At 49.1% G+C, this 23,864-nt stretch overlaps 1 protein-coding gene across 1 annotated transcript in view; it reads right to left on the bottom strand.

The window, feature by feature from the left end:
- LOC119381034 (proton channel OtopLc) overlaps window positions 1-23,864 on the bottom strand; it is a 531,927-nt gene that overhangs the window by 437,941 nt on the left and 70,122 nt on the right. Inside the window, exon 2 of the mRNA XM_049412134.1 lies at window positions 5,073-5,299. Coding sequence (XP_049268091.1) covers window positions 5,073-5,299 — 227 coding nt within the window. The remainder of the gene's footprint in view (window positions 1-5,072; window positions 5,300-23,864) is intronic.

The following is a 23,864-nucleotide window of genomic DNA, read 5'->3' as shown; positions in this document are numbered from 1 at the left end:
GATCGGAGTCGTGGATTCATCGTCTAATGCCTGTGCCTCCGCGAGCGAAGACAATGAAAGGTCGCTGGCGCCTGTCGTGGCATTGATGGTAATACGACTGAGAGCATCCGCTGCGCTGTTAAAGCTGCCTTTTACATAACGTATGTCTGTGGTGAATTCGGCAATGAAAGCAAGGTGTCGAAGTTCTCTAGGAGTGTGCGTGGCACTGCAGGAACGTAAAGCCGAAACAAGTGGCTTGTGGTCGGTAAGAATGGCAAATTGTCGCTCTTCAAGGAAGTACCTGAAATGCTTCACCGCAAGGTAGGCCGCGAGGAGCTCCCGTCCGAAAGTACTGTATCGGCGCTCAGTGTCGCGTAACTTGCGGGAAAAGAAGGAAATTGGAGCCCATGCACCATTGATCCATTGATGAAGAGCGGCTCCAACTGCTTCTGAAGAAGCGTCCACCATGAGGCTGGTGGGAGCAGTTGATGAAGGGTGGTGCAAGAGGGTGGCCTGGGCGAGTTTGGTATTAACGGCGGCAAAAGCTTGATCCGCGACCGTGTCCCAGGGAAGTGCGGCTGACTCGGCTTGCGAAGTCGAGAGTAGTGCTTCCAGAGGCTGCAGCAGTGTAGAACATGTAGGGATGAAGCGGCGATAAAAATTGACGAGTCTGAGAAAACGTCGCAGATTACGTATCGATGTGGGAGGCGGGTACTCGAGGATAGCTTGAACCTTGTCAGGTAGAGGAGTGATGCCATCTTTAGTGATCTGATGTCCGAGGAATGCTATCTCCGAGACTCCAAACTGACACTTTTCTACATTGATGACAAGGTCGTAATCACGCAGTCGAGTGAAAAGCTCACGTAGATGTGCCTTGTGCGTTTCAGCGTCCTTGCTGGCAACGAGAAGATCGTCGATATAGGCGAAACAAAACGGAAAGCTTCTTGTGACTTCATCTAAAAACGCTGAAATGTCTGAGCTGCGTTTCTCAAACCGAAAGGCATTCGCAAATACTCATAGAGCCCAAATGGGGTAAGTATTGCAGTTTTGGGAATGTCAGAAGGCTCAACGGGGATCTGGTGATAAGCTTTCACAAGATCAATCTTCGAGTATACTGTTGTGCCGGTTAAAAAGGCAGTACAGTCCTGAATATTGGGTAACGGGTATCGATCTGGAACGGTGACTGCATTGAGAGCCCGATAATCACCACACGGCCACCAGTCATTGTTCTTCTTGGGAACCATGTGTAGGGCCGACGACCACGAGCTTGATGACGGACGAATGATCTGCAGCTGTAACATATGCTCAAACTCGTTGCGAGCAATTCGAAGTTTATCAGGGCCAAGTCGGCGAGGGCGGCAGTGAACCGGTGGGCCTGTGGTAACGATGCAGTGGGTCACAGTGTGCTTGGGGGTCTTATCCATGGGAGACTGCGTTGTAATCTCCGGAAACTCGTTGAGCAGGGCTGTATATGGGGACGTAGGCGGTTTCATGAAAGTGGGGGTTTAGGGCCGTAGCGCGTGACAGAAACCCATTGACCGATAAGCCGGCATAGCTATCCACCAAGCGACAGCGGTTCATATCCACGAGCAGATGAAAATGCCTTAAGAAATCGGCGCCTAAGATTGCGTAACGTACGTCTGCTATCCAAAATAACCACTGCAGTTTCCTCTTGAGACTGAGATCAAGGGTCAGAGACTTCTGTCCGTAAGTTGCGATGACCGAAGAATTGATCGCTTGTAAAGGAGTTGACTTCTCGCGGAGACGCCGGTCAGTTTTGGACGCTGGAAATATGCTGACTTCTGCTCCAGTGTCCACCAGCGAGCGAAGACCTGTGGTTCTGTCAGTGATGTGGAAGAGGCGGCTTGATGCTTGGCCTTGATCGCCCGCCGCTGTTATTGACGATCGGCCGCAGCGTTTCCCATGCGCCATGAGCAGGGTGGCACACATCTGCGAGCCGCGGCACGAAAACGCCGGTGATAGTAGCATGTCTTCTGCGGTGAAAAGCGGTGCTCGGGCTGGTGGAGGGGCCGTTGCGGAGCAGGCGACGTCAGAGATGGTCGGTGTGGACGAGGCTGGTCATTTAAGTTGCGAATGCTCAGCAATTGCAGACGCAAGTTGGCGACTTCAGCTGCGAGATCTTTTACCGTTTCTCGAAGGGAATCTGCTTCGGAAATCGGAGAGGTGTGGGCAGCGTTTATGACTGCCGGAGCAACGTCCATCATGTCATCGGCAATTTCTGCCAGCTCCGACAGCGTTTTATCCTGAGCTGGGACAAGAGCCATTCGCACGGTAGGTGGAAGACTCTGTAGAAACAACTCACGAAGTATGGATGTTTCCAAACTGTCCGGCTGGTCCCCAAGCAGGTGCTGCAGGTGACGTAGAAACTGTGTGGGACGGCGGTCCCCGAGCTCTTCGTTGCACAGAAGTTGCTGAATGCGCCGATGCTTAGGCGGAACGAGTCGGTGAAGAAGAGCCTGTTTGACTGTCGTATATGGAGGTGTCACCAGGCGGGTTACGAGGATGTCGCGTATTTCGGTCATTGCCTGTGGCGGCAACGCTTCAACGAGGAGCTCATGTTTGCGAACTTCTGACGTGATGCGATGAATGCGGAACTTGTTCTCGACTTGAATGAACCATAAGGAGGGATCGGCAAGCCACAGCTGTGGTAGCGTTATGGTAGTAGTACCTCCAACAACACCGAAGAGGTACATGGCCGGGTGCAGTGGCAGCGGTAGCAGGGCTGGGCCGTCGAGATGCTCACGCTGCTCCATGGAAGGTCGCGTTCGTAGTCCGGGTCACCAATAAATATAGCACTCTGAAACGCGGTTCCGAAAACACAGCGCGGTTTATTAAGGTATCTCCGCCATTGTTCCAACTACCTCTTCTTTTTCCTCAGAAGACTACCCACTACTAGTTTATGTCCCAAGTGGGTCGTGCCAGAAGAAGAAGAAAAGCATGCCACACACACAATACTAGGGCTACTTTGCCATGTTACGTGTAATCTATTACATACAATTTCGGTTGCTCCTACTGGCGACTCATTTTAATTTTCCGACCGAGACGGTATGTCCAGCAAGACGGAATGTCCAACTGCGACGGAATATCCAACGAGGGTGAATGTTCGTTATCGGACATTCCGTCTCGTTGGACATTCAGGCTGCAAGCGCCGTCTGAAACCCTGCGTGGTTTTCTTTTCCGGCGAGTGGATCGCTTTTCGATTTTCCGTTGACAGCCTCAATGTTGAGCTCTGCTCCGCCAGATGCCGCAACGATCCCAAATGCTCGCAGTAAAGTCTCTCGATGAGCTCACTGAATTGATTTTGATTAATTATGCTGATATTTGATTAGCTCTTATCATGTAAACGTATGCTCTTATTTGCTGTGTATCTTATTGTGATAGGAATTTAGAATATTTGAAGTGCACGGCCGATGGCGCGTATGTGCCGTCTGGTCGCGAGAAGGTGAGGACAATGAGGATGTCTCGCGCGGGAGAGGTCGGCTGAGTGCTAGCCTGAGCTGCATAGGCGGGACCCGCGTTCCCGACCTAGTGTGCGGCCACTGAAGACTTGTGCCTGGGGCTTGCGTACCACGGGCGTCAACGGGTTCCGGTGCGGTCAACGGGTTCCGTCCGATGCCGGGGCCACTACCATGCTGGGCGACGTTCCAGACCAACCGGCGCCGGGCCTTCGTCCGACACACGCCTGGACCGTCGGTGACAGCATCGCCGCGCGGTCGACGTGCCGTGAGTGTGTGAGTGTGCCGTCGCCGCGCCGATAGACGCTTCTCACTAAACGTATAGACCGAAGTGTGTGTTATGTGTATTTGCTTGTTCAACGTGCTCGTCAGTTCCGTTCCTTCATAGAGGCACAACACCTCACCAATATGAGCAAGGAGAAGACCCTCAAAGAGGCCACGGTGGAGCATTCTGGCAAGGCGGAAATACCGAAGACGTCGAGGCCAACCGACCGGTGCTTCCTCTGCGACAAAGCGGGTCATCTAGCTTCGGAGTGCTGGTCCCGAAGTAAAGGAACACCTGCGGACCGCGGGTGGTCTCGTAGAAGCGGTCCAGGAGGAGGACCCTCAAGACGAGAAACTGGACAAGTTTCATGTATCCTGGCAGGCTCGCCAAAATTGTGATGTTGTTAGTGGGCTCAGGCTTCTTGCACACAAAGAAGGTCTCACGGAAACGTCGAGGCTTTAATGTGGACGCGGGACGGAACGGACGAGCACGTTGAACAAGCACATACACATAACACACACTTCGGTCTATACGTTTAGTGAGAAGCGTCTGTCTGCGCGGCGACGGCACACTCACACACTCACGGCTCGTCGACCGCGCGGCGATGCTGTCACCGACGGTCCAGGCGTGCGTCGGACGAAGGCCCGGCGCCGGTTGGTCTGGAACCTCGCCCAGCACGGTAGTGGCCCCGGCACTGGAACCCGTTGACGCCCGTGGTACACAAGCCCCAGGCACAAGTCTTCAGTGGCCGCACACTTGGTCGGGAACGCGGGTCCCGCCCATGCAGCTCAGGCTAGCACTCAGCCGACCTCTCCCGCGCGAGACATCCTCATCGTCCTCCTCTTCTCGCGATCAGACGGCACATACGCGCCATCGGCCGCGCACTTCAAATATTCTAAATTCCTATCACACTTATACAGCACTTAACTTTTAACATTAGCTATTTTTATGAGCTTTTCTTGGGGTTTCGCCCCATTAGAGCCAACGCTCAACTTCCGTTGGCTGCGGAATGAATTCAGGTGTGCTTCTTGAAAAATATAATGTCGCCCATGATAGCCGACAGGAACCACTGCTAGAAAGATAATAGTGGATGGAGGTTCCCTTCTCTGGGTTGCTTCTAGGCGTCCACTCGGGAACTTCTGTTAATAACTGAAAACATAGCGCGCGCTAGAAGAAGAGAGAGACGAGAAACGGCGCGAGGACCTGCTTCTTTTCACTGGAATAAACGGCAGCGTTGGGACGCACTGCTCTATCTCTTCCGGCGTATTGTCCTTCAAACCCGGTTCATGGTAGAACGAATACTTCGGATTTTACTACTTCCTTAGTGCTCAAGAGACGTATACGCAACTCACCTGGTAGCGGACCGGTTTGACTCTAGGCTCTCCTCTGAAGAAGGCGGGCGAACGTGGTTGGTGGAGACGCTGTCCGGCTGCAAGTTGCGCAAGCGGAAGCTCGTGTTGGTCGGTGAACTGCGGCCGCTTGAGCAAGGCTGGCTGATGGTGTAGATGTTCGAGTGGCATTTTTCCTCGCCCTCCGTGCGTATGTCAGGAAGCGTCTCTCCCATGCTGCCGGACCCTTGCTGCGAGAAAGCAGTGAAACAGAACTACTTTCTCAGATGAACAACGTGAAACATAGCTTGCAAGCAGTTTTCAATTTCGCTGCCTTTTCAAAGCTATACAGACGTCAAACATAATTCGAGGAGTAAGGCGCCAACAAGACGACCACAACCCGCCACGGTAGTCTAGTGGTTATGGTGCTTGACTGCTGACCCGAAGGTCGCGGGATCGAGGCCCGGCCGCGGCGGCCGCATTTTCCATGGAGGCGAAAATGCTTAAGAGCTGTGTACTTTTTTTGGTGCACGTTAAAGAACCCCGGGTGGTCAAAACCACCGGAGCCCTCGACTACGGCGTCCCTCATAATCACATCATGGTTTGGGGACGTTAAACCCCAGCAATAATTATTCGAACGGAACGAGCACAAGTGACACGGACGAACGCCCACTAACAACTGATTTTTAGGATATGGCTCTTAAGCTGGGGCGAAGAATGATGATATTATGGCAGGCAAAACCACATATAGCATAGCCGACTGTAGCATGCGGCGCTCGCTCGGCCCAGGGCGTGCTCTAGTTTGATAGAACACCGCCAGAGGGCAAAAACCGCGCGCTTCCTCTCTCTTTCGACAGTCGTCAGTCAGTGCGCTTCGATACTAATAACATGAACCAAAAAGACACGGCTACGGAGCGGAGGGCTCGTAAGACAGCAGCAGCGCGGGCTCGCCAGGAAGAATCTGCGGTGACAGCTCGTGAGGCCACAGAGAGACGTCATCGTCGTGCGGACCCTGAGATACAAGCCCGCGAAGCCGAAGCAGCGCGGAAGCGGTGGAGGTACGGACGCGGGATGCAGCGGCGAAGCGCTGAAAGCGGTCGCTATCTAAAGTTGGTGGCGCCGACGCGCGCTTCAAGTGCGATTTCCTCGACCACACGTTCGGCCACAGCTGCAAGGTCTGCTACCGCTTGTGGTTCGACAACAACCTGACCACAATCGCTACTATAACAACGTGTCACGTCTTTATATAACAGTAGATGAATTGTACGGAGCATGCACGGTTTACCTGATTATCTCCGAGCCAGCTCCTTAATCATCATTCACTTCGTGGATATGGCGTGGCTTTTATATTCGAAGAAAGCGGGTATATATATATATATCGAAAGAATGTTCCTGGCTATTGGTTTAATTATATGCAAGAAAACTTGTCACAGTGAAAAACATAACAACATTTATTCTGAGCTTTCGGCCGGGGACCGGCCGAAAGCTCAGATAAATGTTATGTTTTTCACTGTGACAAGTTTTCTTTCATATATATATATATATATATGCTGAAATAGATTTTGCGCACATTTGACCTCTTTCGCCTAGCCATATATAGCTTCGCTTTAATAGCAAGAAATTTGGACACGTGCAACTGCGCTTTTAAATGCGAAGCATTTCTTAGCAAACCTTTGGCACTTTGAGAGTTTCTATCTATCTATCTATCTATCTATCTATCTATCTATCTATCTATCTATCTATCTATCTATCTATCTATCTATCTATCTAGATGCCTACTTCTGGGTGCTCTCATGATCGCCTCCTTATCTTGGTGTTGACAAAAATTGGAATGCAAGGCTAAGAGGGTTTGAATAATATGACTGTCTGGTCATCACATGAATAACGTGAAAATCCTGCCGCGCACGTCGTCAAACCCTTTCCTCCAGCCCCATGTGGCACATACCCGTATAAGGTAAGCGGGTATGCGCCACAGGCTTCCCTCTCTTCTTTAGTCTGTCAATCCCATTCTCCATCCCTGCACAGAGTAGCAGGCCAGCGGTATACTTACGCCGGCAAAGATCTGTTTTAAATGCGAAGCATTTCTCAGCGAACCTCTGGCACTTTGAGCGTTTCTATCTATCTATCTATCTATCTATCTATCTATCTATCTATCTATCTATCTATCTATCTATCTATCTATCTATCTATCTATCTAGCCGCCTACGTCTGGGTGCTCTCATGATCGCCTCCTTAACTTGGTGTAGACCAAAATTTGCATGGGAGGGTAACATGATTTGAATAATATGACTGTCTGGTCATCACATGAATAACTTGAAAATCCTGCCGCGCACGTCGTCAAACCCTTTGATTGCGGGTCATGACATGCATAACGTTAAAATCCTGTCGCATACGTCGTCAAGACACGTGTGGCACATACCCGTTTACCACGGGCCGCGGTGTATGGGTATGCGCCACAGGTTATTGACAGTTTATATCTACCCAGGAACGAAGATAACAGACATTGGTAACTACTTAAATGCTAAAGCGTTAAGGAAAACCAACGTCGGAAGCTTTGACTCAAAGAATGGAAAAAATGAAAATTAGGATCCCAGCAGGAATCGAACCCAAGCATTCTGCGTGGCAATCAGGTATTCTACCACTGAGCCACGGCAGGTCTCATATCAGAGGTCACGGCAGGCGTCATATCAGATTAACGTCTGTTGTTCCAGTGTTGGCTCCACTTTAATAGCAGTCTCATAAACATTGCGTTTGTGTTCCTCTGATTCAGCAAGCTATATTGAAGCATTGCTCGACCCCGGAGGATTACATTAACGAATGTTACATATGATATCCACATCACCGCACCGTACAGTGCACTTCGTCCACCAGAACGATGCAGTGTCCTCTTTATTTCTTACGAGGCTGGGCGATGGCCTCATGCTGACCGAGGATGATGCCAGATTGATTGACAGCCGCTTTGTCGACTAAGCTAGGTAGGGCACATACGCCCAGGTAGTCTACGTATACGACAAACACCATCCACTGATGTTAGTCTACGTAGTACTATCCAGGCCTACCAGCCTCGATGGCCTATACCTCACCAACGCCAAGGGTGACTTCAGGTTCCGACATGTCGCCGGCTCTATCGACAGACAATTTGTCGACGAAGTGACCGAAGCATCCATGATTTCCAACATCTGTACTATACCTCATACTTCAGTCCACATGAACCCCTCGTCTCCGCGATCACGACCAGAACCGATAACAAGTCATGACCAGCTGCTGGTGCTCACTGGTCACGGTGATGATGCCCTTGTTCAAGAACTTAATAATAATAATATGTGGGGTTTTACGTCCCAAATTACATTTTACGTCCCAAAGAACTGTCAACAACTTCTTGCACACATGCACACGGGTTCGTGAAACGTGCGTGCGTCCTCGGGACACGTATAAGCACTACATATCAGCTTACCGCTGCTGGTGTTGGTAATACCCACGTTGCCATTGGCAGCGTTATCCAACCGTAAACAACTGCATATATAACACATATGCGGCTCTTAAACATATATATGCGTGCGCATAATATTTATACAAATCTTCAGCGTCATTTTGTAACGTGTCGCTCAGTAAAAAAAGTTACGCCACAGTCACCTACCCGGCGCATGCTTCGCATAACATCGACTCCCACGGTACGTTAGATCTGCCGAATTTTTTCTAATGAAGAGTCTCTCTCTCTCTCGCCCAAGGAGATTGAGAGTTATATCTTCCCACGAACGGCGAGAACAGACATGGGTAATTTACATGCGGCAGCGTAAAGAAAAACCGACATCGGTAGCGTTGACCCGACGAGTGGAAAGAATAAAGGTCAGGATCCCAACAGGGATCGAACCCAAGCATTCTGCGTGACAGTCACGTACTCGACGACAGGGCCACATTAAGTCTTGAGACTGCTTTAGAAAAAGGCCCTATGCAGGCGTAGTGTCGGTGCATCGTGAGTTGTGGTTGCAGTGCTGGTTATCTAATTTATTACAAAAAATAAACATTACATATGTACTCTTATTTATACAGGCGTCATGCCGGGTTAACGACAATTGTGGTTCTAGTGCTGGTTCCACTTTCATAGAAGTCTAAGAAACATTACATTTGTATTCATATGATTCACTAAACTATGTGCAAGCGTCGCTCGACCACGGGGAATACGCTAACGAAAGTTACGTATGATAGTCACGTCATAGCACCGTAAAGTGCACTTCGTTTCAATAATACTCACGTCTGTCCCCTAAAGTGAGTTCTAACGGTACGTCAGGCCATTAGTTACCCTTTAAACGGCAGTGTAGTCGACGTGCCTGATAAGACCAGGATGTGCACCCAACTAGAATGCTTACAAAAACACGTTGATCCACCTCCTAACGCTTGGCTCAAAGCCAAAACATGCAGCTAAGAGAACTACTCGCTGACTGCTTCGCATAACACCGATTCCCACAAGGCGTGGGATCTGCCGAATTTTTTAGGGGCGAAGCTCCTTAAGGCGGCACCCGTTCGTCCCTCGTAGTCGTAGTCGTTGTGAGTAACCAGTCTTACGCTTTGACCTCCTAGGTGGTGCCGGTGGGAGATTTTTCCTGTGCGTTGTTGAACAATAAAAAATTCGCAGCGTTAGCTAAAAGCCGACTTCTTCTGTCTCTCATTCCCATTAGCAGCCATTCTTTACCTCCAAGGTAGTGCCTGGCGAGATTTCTCCTGTGCGTGATTAAACAATAAAAATTTTGTTCAAAACGCCGTTGACTGATGAAATAAACCAACGAAAGACGCCAGATGTTCTGTAAAAGCAAAACGAAAGAACGCCAGATGTTTCTAAAGCAAAACGAAAAGGCGCCAGCTGCTTAACGAAAGACGCCAGATGTTTTCTAAAGCAATGGTTTTCTTAACAATGAAAATTCACAGCGTACATGTAAAATTAAAGTGAGCTGCAAGTCGTCATAACTCATCGACACTGGTCCGTCCAAACGATTCGCAACTATAAAGGGGTATTCAGACGGAGGAGGAATGCTCGGGGGAGACGGGGGGATTGCGTATCACGTGACCGCGACGTCACGGATTAGCGAGTGGGCGTGACCCCCCCCGCGCCTCCTCGGAGGAGACGGGGACGTTTTCCCCGAAAGGACAAACGATCCCCCTGCGGTGGGGGATGTGGCGGAATTTCGGGCTCTTGTTTGGCCACATTGTTGCACTTGCTCCTGCACAGAGCGGCAGTGGGTGTCCAGTCTGCAGCTGGATGGTCGTCTGCAGCTCGTCGTCAGCAGCTCGTCAAACGGGTGGTGCAAGCCACCAGAGTAGTCAAGTAACACTGGTCTCCCCCTCCGTTTGCCTCGTCCGTGTGAGTGGGGGGCATTTGTGGAGACTTCTCCTCGTGAGCTGACGTCACTATGCTCCGCCTTTACCCCCCGAGCATTTCTCCCCCGTCTGAATACCCCTTAAGCGTCGCTTCATTTTCATGCACGTCATCATATATCTTATGAATAACAGCAGAGGTTTTGGGTTCGCTTCCGACCGCCGACAACATGTTCATCATAAATTCTTATACTACAGCTTCAAAAAATTGCAGCCTTCAGCCGTCATTGACATTGTGAAGTCGTGGAAAAAATATTTCTGTGCTTAGCTGGTGTACTTAAGCAGCTCCTGGTAAAACAGATAATCGTGGCCACAAGTAGTAAAGTGTGATATTCTACACATGAACCGCGCTGTGCAAAAAATTGTCTTTACCTAATTTACTAAAGGCAGCAAGTTTCAGTCCAATATCTTAGGAATTAGAAATGATTGACCATTTCTCCAAAATATCATTAACGCATGCATGGAAAGTAATCATCACTGTAGAGTATTATTAAAGCGAAACCTCTACTGTGTCCGGCAAGGCAACCGGAACCTGACTGCGCATCTGACATGCGCAGATACTCTCGGCGCACTATCGAGCGCCTTACAATCTGTGCTTCAATAAACCAATCATTCATCTTGTTCTGGCCGTCATGTTGTTGCGTCGGCCTTGGTGTCACAAGTGGCCACTACAGACCGAAACGCAGCAGAATCGCTATGGACCTGCCGAAGACGCCGCTGCCATTGCGTCTATCAGACAACCGCTCTGAAAATTCAAAGCGCTTCAAGCAAAGACTCGAACTTCGTCTGCAAGCAGCGGCAGCGAAGAAGGTGGCACTATTAAGAATTGTTGCCAAAGCTGGCAGAGAATTCGAGTGGATGAAAAACCACGTCAAAGGATGGAAAAGCGTTACACAAATTTTGACCCCCCCCTCGTGTTAGAAATGTTTGACTTTAAATGAGTTCTTGCAGTATCCCCCCTTTGCAGTATCCGCTCCTTTGCAGTATCGCATTAATGAGGGCGATCCGTAGCTTCTGTATCTCGAGTTCTGGCTGAAGCAGAAAAACACTATGCTCAGGTAAAAAATGAGGCCATAGGAATTTGCAACAAATTACGTCAGTTTTATGGGTAGAAAGAGACGGTCGAAACGGACTTCAAGCCCCTGTTGTCAATCCCTCAAAAGGAAATCGGCGATATGGCGATTCTTTTTGAGATTGTTCAAGCATGAGTGCGCCTTGCAGTATATTCCTGGCAAGCACCTTGTGCTTGCTGACATGCTGTCCCTGTCGACTGCTGACAGCCAAGACAAGGATGGCGCCACCGACGACGTAAAAGCTCACGCTATCGAGCTACCACGGTAAAATACCACGTAAGCAGCGCAGAAAGAACTGTAGGCGGCAACCACTCGTGGGACCTACCTGCAGTCGGTAATGGCAAGCTTGTGAACGGGGCCACCGGTACAAGGTGAACTCAAGCCTTTTGAGCAGGAGGCGTCAGTCGTCAACATTATTCTTTTAGAGGCATCTGCACTGATTATTCCGAAAAACATGCGTCAAACAGTGTGGCCTACGCACGTCATCTCGGCATGCAAAAGTGCTAGGAAAGAGCCAGACGCCTCGTATTTTGGCCAGGGCACATCGCTGAAATCCCTGCTAGGCGCAGATGTGTCATACATGCAGCAACTGCGCTTACAATGATCCGCGCGAACCACTTCAAATGCGATCCGTGCCAGGTTACGCATGGCATATAGCTGAGTCATTTTTTTCGTTTGCGGATGACTTGTACATGATTGATTTTAATGCCTTGTAAAGCTTCTCAGACGCACAAAAACTGCCAGATACATGGGCGCTATCAACCATTGCCGGACTGACTGCTAGAATTTGCAAGACTTGGCTTGCCAGTTGCCGTATGTACAGATACCGGCCCACAACTGTCCAGTTATGAATTTGCGTCATTTTCAAAGAAATATATCTTCACGCACGTCCCTTCCAGCCCTCATTATCCACAGTTTAACTGGCTTGCGGAAAAAACGTGTGGAGTGGAGCGCATCTTGAAGATAACTGCAGATTCGCGAGATAATTTCTGATTGGGCCTGCTGACCTGCCGCTCTAACCCACTGGAAGACGAGCGATTATCTGCTGAACTCCTGCAAGGAAGGCGCCTTCGTGCAAACCTCCCGGGCTTCACTGCTCTGACCGCGACTGCCCTCAAGCACAGCCAAAATCTTGATGGATGAAAACAAACTGGGATGTCGCTGCCTTTGCAGAAAGCGGTGTTAGCGTCAGCCACACTCTGCAAGACGCCCGCCGCCGAGGAGCACCCTAAACGCAGCGCCCGGAGCGGAGCAGCCGCGCTGCTCCGACTGTCGAGTCGAAGGCAAACGAGTAGTCAGATTCAGAATCAAATTTTATTGTTACTATGGAATAAAGTCATTACAGACAGTATACAGAAGGAGGTCCCGTAGTGGGAGACTGAATTGGGACCTACTGTACATGAAGAACATAAAAACAAATAAGACATAGTGTCACAAACGAGCGTGTTATAAAGCGCGCGCGCGGCCGCTTTCAAGCAGCTGCGAGACAGAACGGCGCGAGCCGCGCGCCCAAGAAGCGCGAACGACGAAAAAACAAGCATCAAAAGACGCCGGCGCGCCGCATTCTCCTCACCCACTGGAGCCAGACGCAGACAACGCGATCAAACGCCCGGCAAAACCTGGATGTTTCTAGAAGGAAGGGGGAACGCATCCCCGAGCGATGCCGCCGCGATTCGAACCTACGAGAAAGCTCTCGCCCTTTCTCTAGCCTCAGCTGTACTGCACGCCGAAGAACTCTCCCGACGCTTCTAGAAACCGGGGGAGAAGGGATAAAAGCAATAAAAGCGTGCGACGACGACCAGTCAGACAGTCGAGACAGTAGTCGAGACAGGAGTGAGTCAGTCTGCCCGGATATGGTGAAGTACGTAAGTTGAGTGTGGCTCCGTTTCCCAAAGAAGACGTGTTTATGATGGTGTGCGGTCAGTCGATCGTCGATCCGGAAGAATCCGATGACGACACCGTGTGAGCCGTGACAAGTCACGACGACGGTTGAGCTACGACGATCAACGCTGGAGCTGGCGTGAGTGTTTCCTTGAAGAGAAGCATTCGATTACCGTCCAAGTATTCTGGACTGGATACGTCATTGTTTATTCAGGACTTTAACTGTCATTGAATAGTTGTAATGCATGCGATTGCATTTGTAGCGTGTGATCTGTATGTTTAGCTCCCGTTGTGTAAACACCATCTGAGTTATATTGTGAAGCTCTAACTGGTACCAGCCGAGTGTGCATGTGTTGGTGTTATTTGTATTGCCTTAACTGAGAATATATTTCGTTTTCGTTTGTGTTATCGACTCTCGGCTCAGACTCAGTCTTTGGACCACAACCGGCGTTCGCTGGCGCACCAAAGGACCAACTCTAAATTGTCCGCGCTTTCGTGGTGCGTTTTCGGAAACACGAGATGTATTTAAAACAAACAAAAAAAATATGTGACAGCATGCTGTAGGGGCTATGAGAATGAAATGCTACGTGTTGTTGTATTCGTTGACAAAGAGTTTTTTAATTCTTTTACAAACGAGTGTACATTCATTGATTTTAGGACGGATGGCAGTGAATTCCATATGAAAAGTGAGCTAAAATGAGCGGTTTGTTTGCCATAGTTAGTGCGGGATTTCGGTAAGATGAAGTTATTGCGGAAAAGCAAATCTAGTGTTGTTGGTATTGAGAAGTGAGGAGGATGGGATGATGGAAATGGGAAATACCTCATTGATATACTTGAATAACCATATGGCTAGATTATACTTAACCATATCGCGCACTGTAAGAACGTTGCAGATATAGAATAGTTGATTGGAATTGGTCCAATATGAACTAGAAGTGACTATTTTAATTGCTTTGTTTTGAACAGTCTGTAAAGGTGCGAGGTGAGTGTTGTAGGTAGTACCCCAGGTAGTTATACAGTAGTTGATGTGAGAATGAATAAATGCGTAGTACAGTGACAAGAGAATGGGACGTGAAAAAAAAGGGCGAGACCAAATGAGGATGCGTATACCATAAGAAAGCTTTTTCTTGACATCTAAAATATGGCTGTGGAAGTCTGACGCCCAAGCAAACACAGTCATTACTAGCATGGATCAAATGAATTGGGATACTAATCGTGGGAGCCGGTACTGGCGATCGCTGATGTGATGAAAAGAGAATAAATTGGGTTTTTTGATCCAACTGTAATTTGTTTCATTTACACCAGTGTAATATATTGCGAAGGTCAGTGCTTAGCTTATTTATTAAACAGTCTATGCTATTATCGGAACTAATAGTCGTCGTATCATCAGCGTGGAGCAAACATTTACAGTGAATGATAAAATTAGGTGGATCGTTGATATAGATTAAAACCAAAAGTGGGACCAGAACGGACCCTTGTGGTACTCCTATGTTTGTTGTTGTTTGTTTGGAGCAAGTACCGGAAATACTGACCGTTTGGTTTCCATTAAGGAGATAACTACGAATGAATGACAGAGCAGGACCACAGACGCCCATTGCTTCCAGTTTTATGAAGAGTATCTGATGGTTGATAGTATCAAAGGCTTTTGTTAGGTCAACAAAAACAGATCCAGCTAAACAGCTATCGTCAATGGCCTTCTTTAGAAATTCAGTAAGAAATGATAAAGCGAGATCAGTAGAATACCCTGTTCGAAAACCAAACTGAAAATCAGTAAGAATGCTAAACTTGCGAAGGTAATCAGTTAAGCGCTTTTCAAATAATTTCTCAATTAATTTGCTGGGGAACGGGAGCACACATATAGGCCGGTAGTTCGTTAGCAATGAACGGTCTCCTTTTTTAAATGCTGGGGTAAATTTAGCACGCTTCAGTTCGCGAGGAAAAGTCCCCTTTTTAAATATCAGATTAATGACATATGCAAGAATATCAGATATAGAGAGAGAAATCAGCTTTATCTGTGATGGACCAATGTCGCCTAGAACAGCGCTAGTGGTTTTTAGATTCTGAATTACTTCGTCGGCAGGAGTGGGGAACAAATAGAAGGACTGGGGTAAGCGAGTGATTTTGTAATCTAAAACTTGGTCCGATGGCAGATTGTTAGAAAAAAAGTCACTGAATGTATCAGCAATGTCACGTGGATTTGAGTGCACAATGCCATTATGAATTGTTGAAGTAATGCTTCCTCGGTCGACATTTCTGTTTAGAAAAAGAATTTACTAATTTCCATTTTTTATCAGTGTTATTCCCACATTCCAATATTTTCTGTTGGTGGTATTTTCTTTTTGCACTTTTTAACTGCGCACAGAGATCGTTACAGTATTTCTTGTACCTTGCTCTTAGCTTGATATTGAAAGGCTGTTTTTTTGGTATTTTTGTTATAGATTCTCGCGTCTGCGCATTGCTTTCAGTAATTTATCAGTTAGCCATGGGTTTTGAGGTGACGCAATAACCTTCTTTGCATTTTTTCCTATGCGAATGGGAATGGAAGTAATGTAAAAGTAAAAATAAAAAGCGCGAAAATGCTTCTTGACGGTCGTTGGTTTCCTTTACAGCGAGCCAGTCTGATTTTGTAATGGTCTCGATAAGTGCTTCCTTATCCAAAACAAGTTTGTGAAAGCATGCGGAACGGCAAATGGGAGTTGAAATAGTTTTAAGAATAATAGAATAATGGTCGGTGATATCACTGGTAAGAACGCCTACTTCAGGAGGGACCAAAAGGTTAGATAGCGCATGGTCAATCAGTGAGCTTCCGCCGTCATGAGAAAGACGTGTTGCTTGAGTAATCAGGCATTCGTAACCGTAACTGTGATAGCAGCTAGAATATGTCGTGAAGTCAGTGGACGAGGTATCAAGCAGGTTGATATTCATGTCGCCAACGATAACTACATTTTTATTTCCTGATGACAATGATTCAAGCAGATTGTCTAAGGCACTGCAAAAGTTAGTAATTGAGTTAGATGGCGAACGATAAATGCAACCCAAAATAAAATTTTTGTTGTCAATGTTAAGCGACGAATGATCGAATTCTACCCATACGGTTCACAGTTATGTAACTTTAGTGCAAGGTCATGCCGTCGTTTGAACGCCAGGTTTGATAATACATAGCATGGCTGCTCCACCATGATTGCTTGATGGTCTGTGTGCGTATTCAGATGAGTAGTTGAGGAAGCCGAAAAGATTTTTATCAGCGTCACAAAGAAAAGTTTCGGTGATACAAATGACTAGGAAACGGCTTTGTGATTGTTGAGAGAAGATTTGGAATGTCGTCATAATGTTTACGTATACTACTGCGCATTGAAATGAGTAAGTAAACATGAGCTGTTAAAAAGAAGTTGATCCAACTCCGAAGTGTTTAGGTACACTGACATGGTTACTCACATACAGCGATGGCGAAAAAACAACAGCGTATGCCGTAAACAACAAAAAACAGAGATATCTCGATTATAAAAGAGAGGTCAGATTCCTTAGCAATGCTGTAGACCTGACTGTCCGTAGTTTTCCTGGCTTTAATTGCACAATTCTCTGTCCATAAGAATTTCTAGTTATTGGCTTTCTTTAGAGACAAACGCGCGCCAGACTGTGCTCTGGCGCGTGGTTGTGTGCGCCGCGTGCGGTCTGCTGGCCAAGGCTAGCGGCCCGCTGTCGGACCTTGAGTAGTGAAGGCATGTTGCTGGGTTCTGTCGAGGCGTCGTCTCTGAGGGATTCCGCTTGTGTACGGTTTTGATTTTGGAAGCGTGTGCAACATGTACAGACGCGGTCAAAATTCTAGAGACCATGAGAGCACGTGGCAAACAGCACCGCGGCGCCTTCTGACGGCTGCTTGCAAAGCTCGAGAGCGTGAGCTGCGCACACGCGTGCTTTTTTAGCTGCCAGCCTGCTCGTACACACAGTAGGTGCTCTTGAAGTGCGTGCGCGCCGGAACTCCAGAGAAAGCGCAAGGTCCGACTTCTGCAGTAGCCGCTGAACCGAACGACGCTAGGCTGACGAAAGTACGTAACTTGTACTGGCAGTGCTCTGTGCGCGCCGCTCTCTACCCCTTCTTCCGAGACACTTGACGGCGCAGGAAATGTGCATTGCGTCACGTTTTCTCAAAGAGACATATGTGATAAGATTACCCAGGAGCTTTCATTTGCAGAACGCATGCAAGCTGCAATTTCTTGCAGTGCTAGGTGAAAGTATCCTGCGCCCATTCATACGCGCAGTGAAAGAAGAAACTCGGCATCCACCAATTTGTAGCACGGCAGTGCCTCTCGGCAGGGCACTTGTCTCGGCGTAGCGGGTGAGGTAGTCGGTACCCAAGCAACAACGGATATCCGCTCAGTATCTATGCGAGAGCCCAATGCCCAGTGCCAGTATGGGACATTCAGTGGATTTACATCGAAGATAGCATATTCGATATCCATTTTTGGAGTTGTGACGTACATACCATTTATAATCAATTATGGATCTTCAAAGGATATTCATGTACGCCTTTATGGAGGTGTTCACAAATGAACGTGTATTCACTACATAAGCTGAAACAGCAGCTTTCTTACACATAACAATGTGCAACGTCACAGGTCATAACCAGAAAATTATTTACTAGGTTTAGAACCCAGAAACATCATTGAGGTGCCACGTACAATAAAATATTTTGATGTATACCCCATACTAATCGAGATATAATATTGACTTGTTCACTTGATTGTTCTATTATATGAACTAATAGCCAGTAAACAGTATAGTTGTGTAACTGATGCAGCAGCCTAAATGACTGAAATACGAACTAATATATGCATCTTCTGCTGACCCTCTACTTCATTTATAAACCCTGCGCAACATTACTCAAGACCTATGAAAACGTCACTGCCTTGCGTTTACACGCAATGGCTGCGCATTGTTTTGTATTGTATTTGCACTTTTATGTTTTGTATTTTACTTATCTCCAAATATATATATCATTTACTTGCCTGAGTGCACTTGGGTGTCAGTTGCATTCCTTGGTGAGTGGCTCTGCGCCACACCCTTATGCTTTCCATCCCACTTAGGCTTTGTTCAGCGCTCACAAATTGAAACTGCAATTTAAAGCTAAGATATGAATGCAATTTCATTTCTACCATCTTCAGTTCATGTCGTATTGGCGTACATTCAACTTTAACCATCATATCAGACGCGATATTACTTTTGGCAGCTGCATTTGTAGCAACATAACGCACTTGCCTCCAGTTATTGTGCATACCAGTCGTTAGTCTGATGTAGACACTTGGGCTAGTTGGTGATAAGTTAGCTTGGGCATCTGAACAAATGTAAATTAATGCTTGAGTAAGGAACAGACACGTAGACGCCCTTCCTGTGTACGTGTCTCTTCCTTATTTGAGTGTTGCTTTGTGCTTGTTGTTTCAATCTGTGAGTACTGTACATTAAGGCACAACATACGTATAAGCTGGATAATATGTCCACGACAGGATTCCATTCTGGATATCCGGTATATCTGCAAAAATGTTTTTTTCGACATCTGCCGGACCTCTGATTGAACTCCAGCGGAGATTTACGGATCTCCACTGGATATCCATTACAGCCGAAACGGATTAATACTGGATTCCTGAGGGATATCTGTGGCTGCTTGGGTAGCTATGACAATCCATTTGTTTCCAGAATTCGACGTCGGGAACGGCACCAGTAAGTCCATCCCGATTTGCTGGAACGGCCATCGCGGTGACTCGATAGGCTGCAGAAGTCCGGCTGGCCTAGTCGGCAGCGTTTGCGTCGCTGACAGTCCTGGCAGGCCTTTACGTAGCGAGTGACGTCGGCGGCAAGGCGCAGCCAGTAGTACTTTTCCTGTATTCTTGCGAGCGTGCGAAAAACACCCAGGTGTCCAGACGTCGAATCGTCGTGCAGAGCCTGGAGGACCTCTGGTCGTAATGTCGAGGGCACCACGAGAAGGCAATCGGCTCGAAGCGGCGAGAAGTTCTTTAGGAGAACACCGTCGCACAAGAAAAATGATGTCAATCTCCGCATGAATACCTTCGGAACAACGGTCGTCCTGCCCTCGACGTATTCCACAATGCCCCTGAGTTCTCGGTCCGCTCGGTGTCGTTCCGCGAAGTCGCGGCACTTATGGTTCCCAAGAGGCAGTGATCGTCATGATCATCCTGCGGCGGTGGGTCGACGGGAGCGCGATACAGGCAGTCAGCGTCGGAGTGTTTTCTTCCGGACTTGTAACCGACTGTAATGTCGAATTTTTGAAGTCGTAGGTTCCACCGTGCGAGGCGACCTGAAGGGTTCTTGAAGTTAGCTAGCCAACACAAGGCGTGGTGGTCTCTCACAACTTTTCAGGGCCGGCCGTAGAGGTAGAGGCGAAAGTTTGATATAGCTCAGATGATGGCCAGGCACTCCTTTTCTGTTGTGGAATAGTTGATTTTTTCCTTTGATAGCGACCGGCTAGCATAACTGATGACCCTTTCGAGCCCGTCAGTCTTCTGCACAAGGAGGTTGCCGAGTCCTACGCTGCTTGCGTCGATGTGTACTTCTGCTTCGGCGTATTCGTCGAAATGCGCAAGTAACGGAGGCGTCTGAAGTCGTTGTTTTAGTTCTTAAAATGCTTCCTCCTGTGGCGGTTCTCACTTGATCTCGACGTCGGTCCTGGTAAGGATAGTAAGTGACTCGGGGATGCGGGCAAATTCCTTGAAGAAGCGTCTGTAGTAGGTGCACAAGCCGTGAAAACGGCGCACGGCCTTGTCAGTGGGTGGCGCGAAGGCAGCGATGGTGGCTGTTTTCCGCGGGTCTGGGTGAACATCATCTTGCTGACCACGTGACCCCAAAACAAGAGCTCCTCGTACGCGAAGCGGCACTTTTCAGGCTTCAAGGTGAGTCCGGAGGTCTTGATTGCTTGAAGTACTGCCTCAAGCCGCCGGAGGTGCTCGTCGAAGTTCGAGGAAAACACTACGACGCCGTCCAAATACACAAAGCACGTCTGCCACTTCAATCCGGCCAGTCGGTGTCTATGACGCGTTGGAACGTCGCAGGTGCCGAGCAAAGACCGAAAGGCATGACCTTGAACTCAAAAAGGCAGTCTGGTGTTATAAAGGCAGTCTTTTCTTGGTCTCTCTCGTCTACTTCTATTTGCGAGTAACCGGTCTTGAGGTCCATCGACGAAAAGTACTTCGCGTTGTGTAATCGATCCAGAGCGTCGTCTATCCGGGATAGAGGATACACGTCGTTCTTCGTGACTTTATTCAGGCGACGACAATCGACGCAACAACGTAGAGTACCATCCTTCTTCTCCACTAGCACCACGGGCGGTGCCCACAGACTCTTGGACGGCTAGATGATGTCGTCGCGTAGCATTTCGTCGACCTATTTCTTAACGGCCTCGCGTTCTTGCGTGGAAACTCGGTACCGGCTATGACGGATTGATCGGGCACCTTCTTCTGTTATTATGTGATGTTTCGCGACTCGGGTCTGTCGAATTCTTGACGACGACGAGAAGCAGTGCATGAATTGCCGGAGCAGGGTTTTAAGCTGGTCTCACTTGTGCTTCAGGAGGCGCGGGTTCACGCCGAAATCTGTTTGGGGACCTCGATCGAAGCTGCTTCGGTGAAATTGAAGAGGGCCAAAGCATTGCTGGCGTGCATGGATTCATCGATGTAGGCGACCGTCGTACCAATGTTGAGGTACCTATATTCGTGTCTGAAGTTTGTCAGCACTACCATTGCTTTGCCCTCGCGCAGCTCGGCTATGCTTCTTGCGACGCAAATCTGAAGGTTCAGAAGCAGGTGCTGATCGCTCTCGATGACGCCTTCAAGGTCTGCGGTTTCTTCGGTGCTGGCGGAAATGACAACGCTGAAGAGAGGTGGAATGGTGACATGCTCTTCTATCACATTCAGTGGGGGTTCCCTGGCATCGTGTGCGGCGGCAGCGCTTTTTCTGAGGTTAGTGTTTCTGACTCAGACCTCAGATCGATGACACGCGCCGTGGTGACTTAGGATGTCCATACTGAGTATCACATCCCTGTAGCAATGCTGTAAGATTACAAAGCTCGCAGGATAATTCCGGTTATTGATGGTGACTCTTGCGGTGCAGACTCCAGCCGGCGTAATTTGGTAGCCTCTAGCGGAGCGGATTACAGGGCCTTGGTAAGCAGTCGCAGCTTTCTTCAATTTTGTGGCGAATGGTCAACTGACGACGGAATAGTCGGCGCCAGTGTCGACGAGAGGCGTGACGTTGTGGCCGTTGAATAGTACTTCGAGGTCACTAGTTCGTCGTCATGCGTTGCAGTTAGGCCGCGGTGTTAGGTCACGGCTACGTGGGTTTGCTCCGCTGCATCCCCGTTGCGTCGTCAAGTCTTCCGGCCGCGCGGTTTGGTTATCAGGGCTCCGTCTGGTTTGAGTCGTGTTCTTAAGGTTTTGTCCTGCCGTCGTCGTCGGCTGCGGCGGGTCTTCGGTAGTTCGTCGTGCAATCACCGCACCTACATCGGTTTCTGCCCTTAGTTTTACGGATATGGGCTCGCGGAACGGCCCCGGTTAGGGCCGCTGTACCGGCGGCTCTGCGGTGAGACATAGAGGCCTGGCGACGGCGAACGGGAAGGTGGTCGGGGTGTCCATTGCGCTCCTGCGAAGTAGCCGGCAATGTCGCGTGTTCGTTCACATTGCTGTGGACGTGGCGCGTCAATGGGCAACCCACGTAGTTCCATCTGTCGGTACTGCCAGTGGCGGTAGGTGTGGCCACATTCTCCACAATGGTAGCAGAGTGTGTGGTGGTCGGGGGTTCGCGAAACGTCGGTCTTCCTAGGCGTGTATCTATGGCCGGCTGGAGGGCGGTGTGACGTCGGTGGTGGCAGCACTGGTGCCTGGCGACGGAACTGCTTCGGCGGCGCGGCGTCTTGACTTGGGCGACGAGGGGGACTTGCGTCGGGCTGCAGCACCATTGCTCATGGCTTGCAGCTGCGGCTGCGCTGACTCGGGGATGCCCACAGACTGTTGGATATCCTCTCGGACTTTGTCTGCCATCTAGGCATCTTGAAGCTCTCACGACGGGAACATTCTCCGAAGTTCTTCGCGCACTATGGCCCTTATCGTCTCGCGCAGATCATTGGAGCCGATGGCTTGAACCGCAGTGCTGTCTTGGATCAAGTGGCGGTTCTACTGGCGGGTTCGCATCTCCAGCGTCTTCTCGATGGTCGTTGCTTCTGAGACGAATTCTTGAAGGCTGCTTGGTGGGTTCCGCATCAGTCCCGCGAAGAGCTCCTGCTTGACTCCTCACATAAGGAAGCGAACTTTCTTGTCCTCGGGCATGGCAGGGTCAGTGTGGCGAAACAGCCGGGTAATTTTCTCTGCGAAGATGGCCATGCTTTCGTTTGGGAGTTGGACCCGTGTCTCCAGCAACGCTGCGGCCATTTCCTTTCGGACGACGCTCGCCAAAGTCACCAAGAAAGCGCTGCGAAAGAAGTCCGAGTTTCGAATGGTGGACTCCCGATTCTCGAACCAGGTCATTGCTGCGTCTTCCAAGTAAAAGTAGATGCGGCGCAGCTTGTCCTCGGAGTCCCACTTGTTGAATGTTGAGACCCTTACGAACGTCTCGAGCCAGGTTTCGAGGTCTTCATTCGGCAATCCATAGAATGTCGGCGGCTCTCTGGGTGGTTGCATCACGATCGCTACAGGGGACACCATGGCCGTCATCGTGCCTGTCATCTTCGTCGCGGTCATGGTCTTCTCGTGTAGGGGTCCGTATTCTGGTGGGAGACCTTGCTGCCTGCAGCTGGGCCGCCGGTTGGCGTCAATGTCTCCTTGGCGGTGCGGACTTGGCTCACAGCTGGAAGGGGGCGTTCGGTACATGGACCGGGAAGCACCTCCACCAGATGTCACGTGATCGTGACGTCGACAAAGGCTGCAGTCGGCGTGTCCAAGATGGAACTCTTTATTTGGCCTAACTTGTGGCCGGGAAGCGGAAAGTCAAACTAAAGGAATACACACCGTACACTTCCAGACGGCACACTTTGTCCGGCGGACGTCCGATTAAAGTCCGAACGTCCAGTGCCCGTGACGGACGTTCGGCGGACATCCGATAAAAATCCGGAATTTTGGTGCCAATGACGGACGTCCGCCGGACTTCCACAGAATCACCGCATGCGGACGTCTCAACTCGGAAATCCACGGGAAGTCCGACGTAACAAAGCTTCAGGATAACATTTAAAGTACGTCAACACGCTAAAAATCTCCTTACTTGCTGGTACACTTCTCAAATGCGAACATTTATTGGCTGTTTCGGTTCTGCGCAACAGCAAAAAAAAGCTCTTGAAGTAAAAATCCATCGCAATGTATTAATTTATTATCCATGCGCAATGTTAATGGCTCCACATGGCACGGCGCAAATCATTTGTAGAGCTATGTGCATAATTAGAGAAAATAAACTGAGCTTCGGCTCCACATTTGATCAAAGTGAAGAGCCCTCGCGTTGT

Source organism: Rhipicephalus sanguineus, chromosome 2, assembly GCF_013339695.2.
Source record: "Rhipicephalus sanguineus isolate Rsan-2018 chromosome 2, BIME_Rsan_1.4, whole genome shotgun sequence".
In the NCBI taxonomy this organism is placed as follows: domain Eukaryota; kingdom Metazoa; phylum Arthropoda; class Arachnida; order Ixodida; family Ixodidae; genus Rhipicephalus; species Rhipicephalus sanguineus.
The sequence above is the reverse complement of the archived record's forward strand: the minus strand, read 5'-3'. Positions and strand labels throughout refer to the sequence as shown.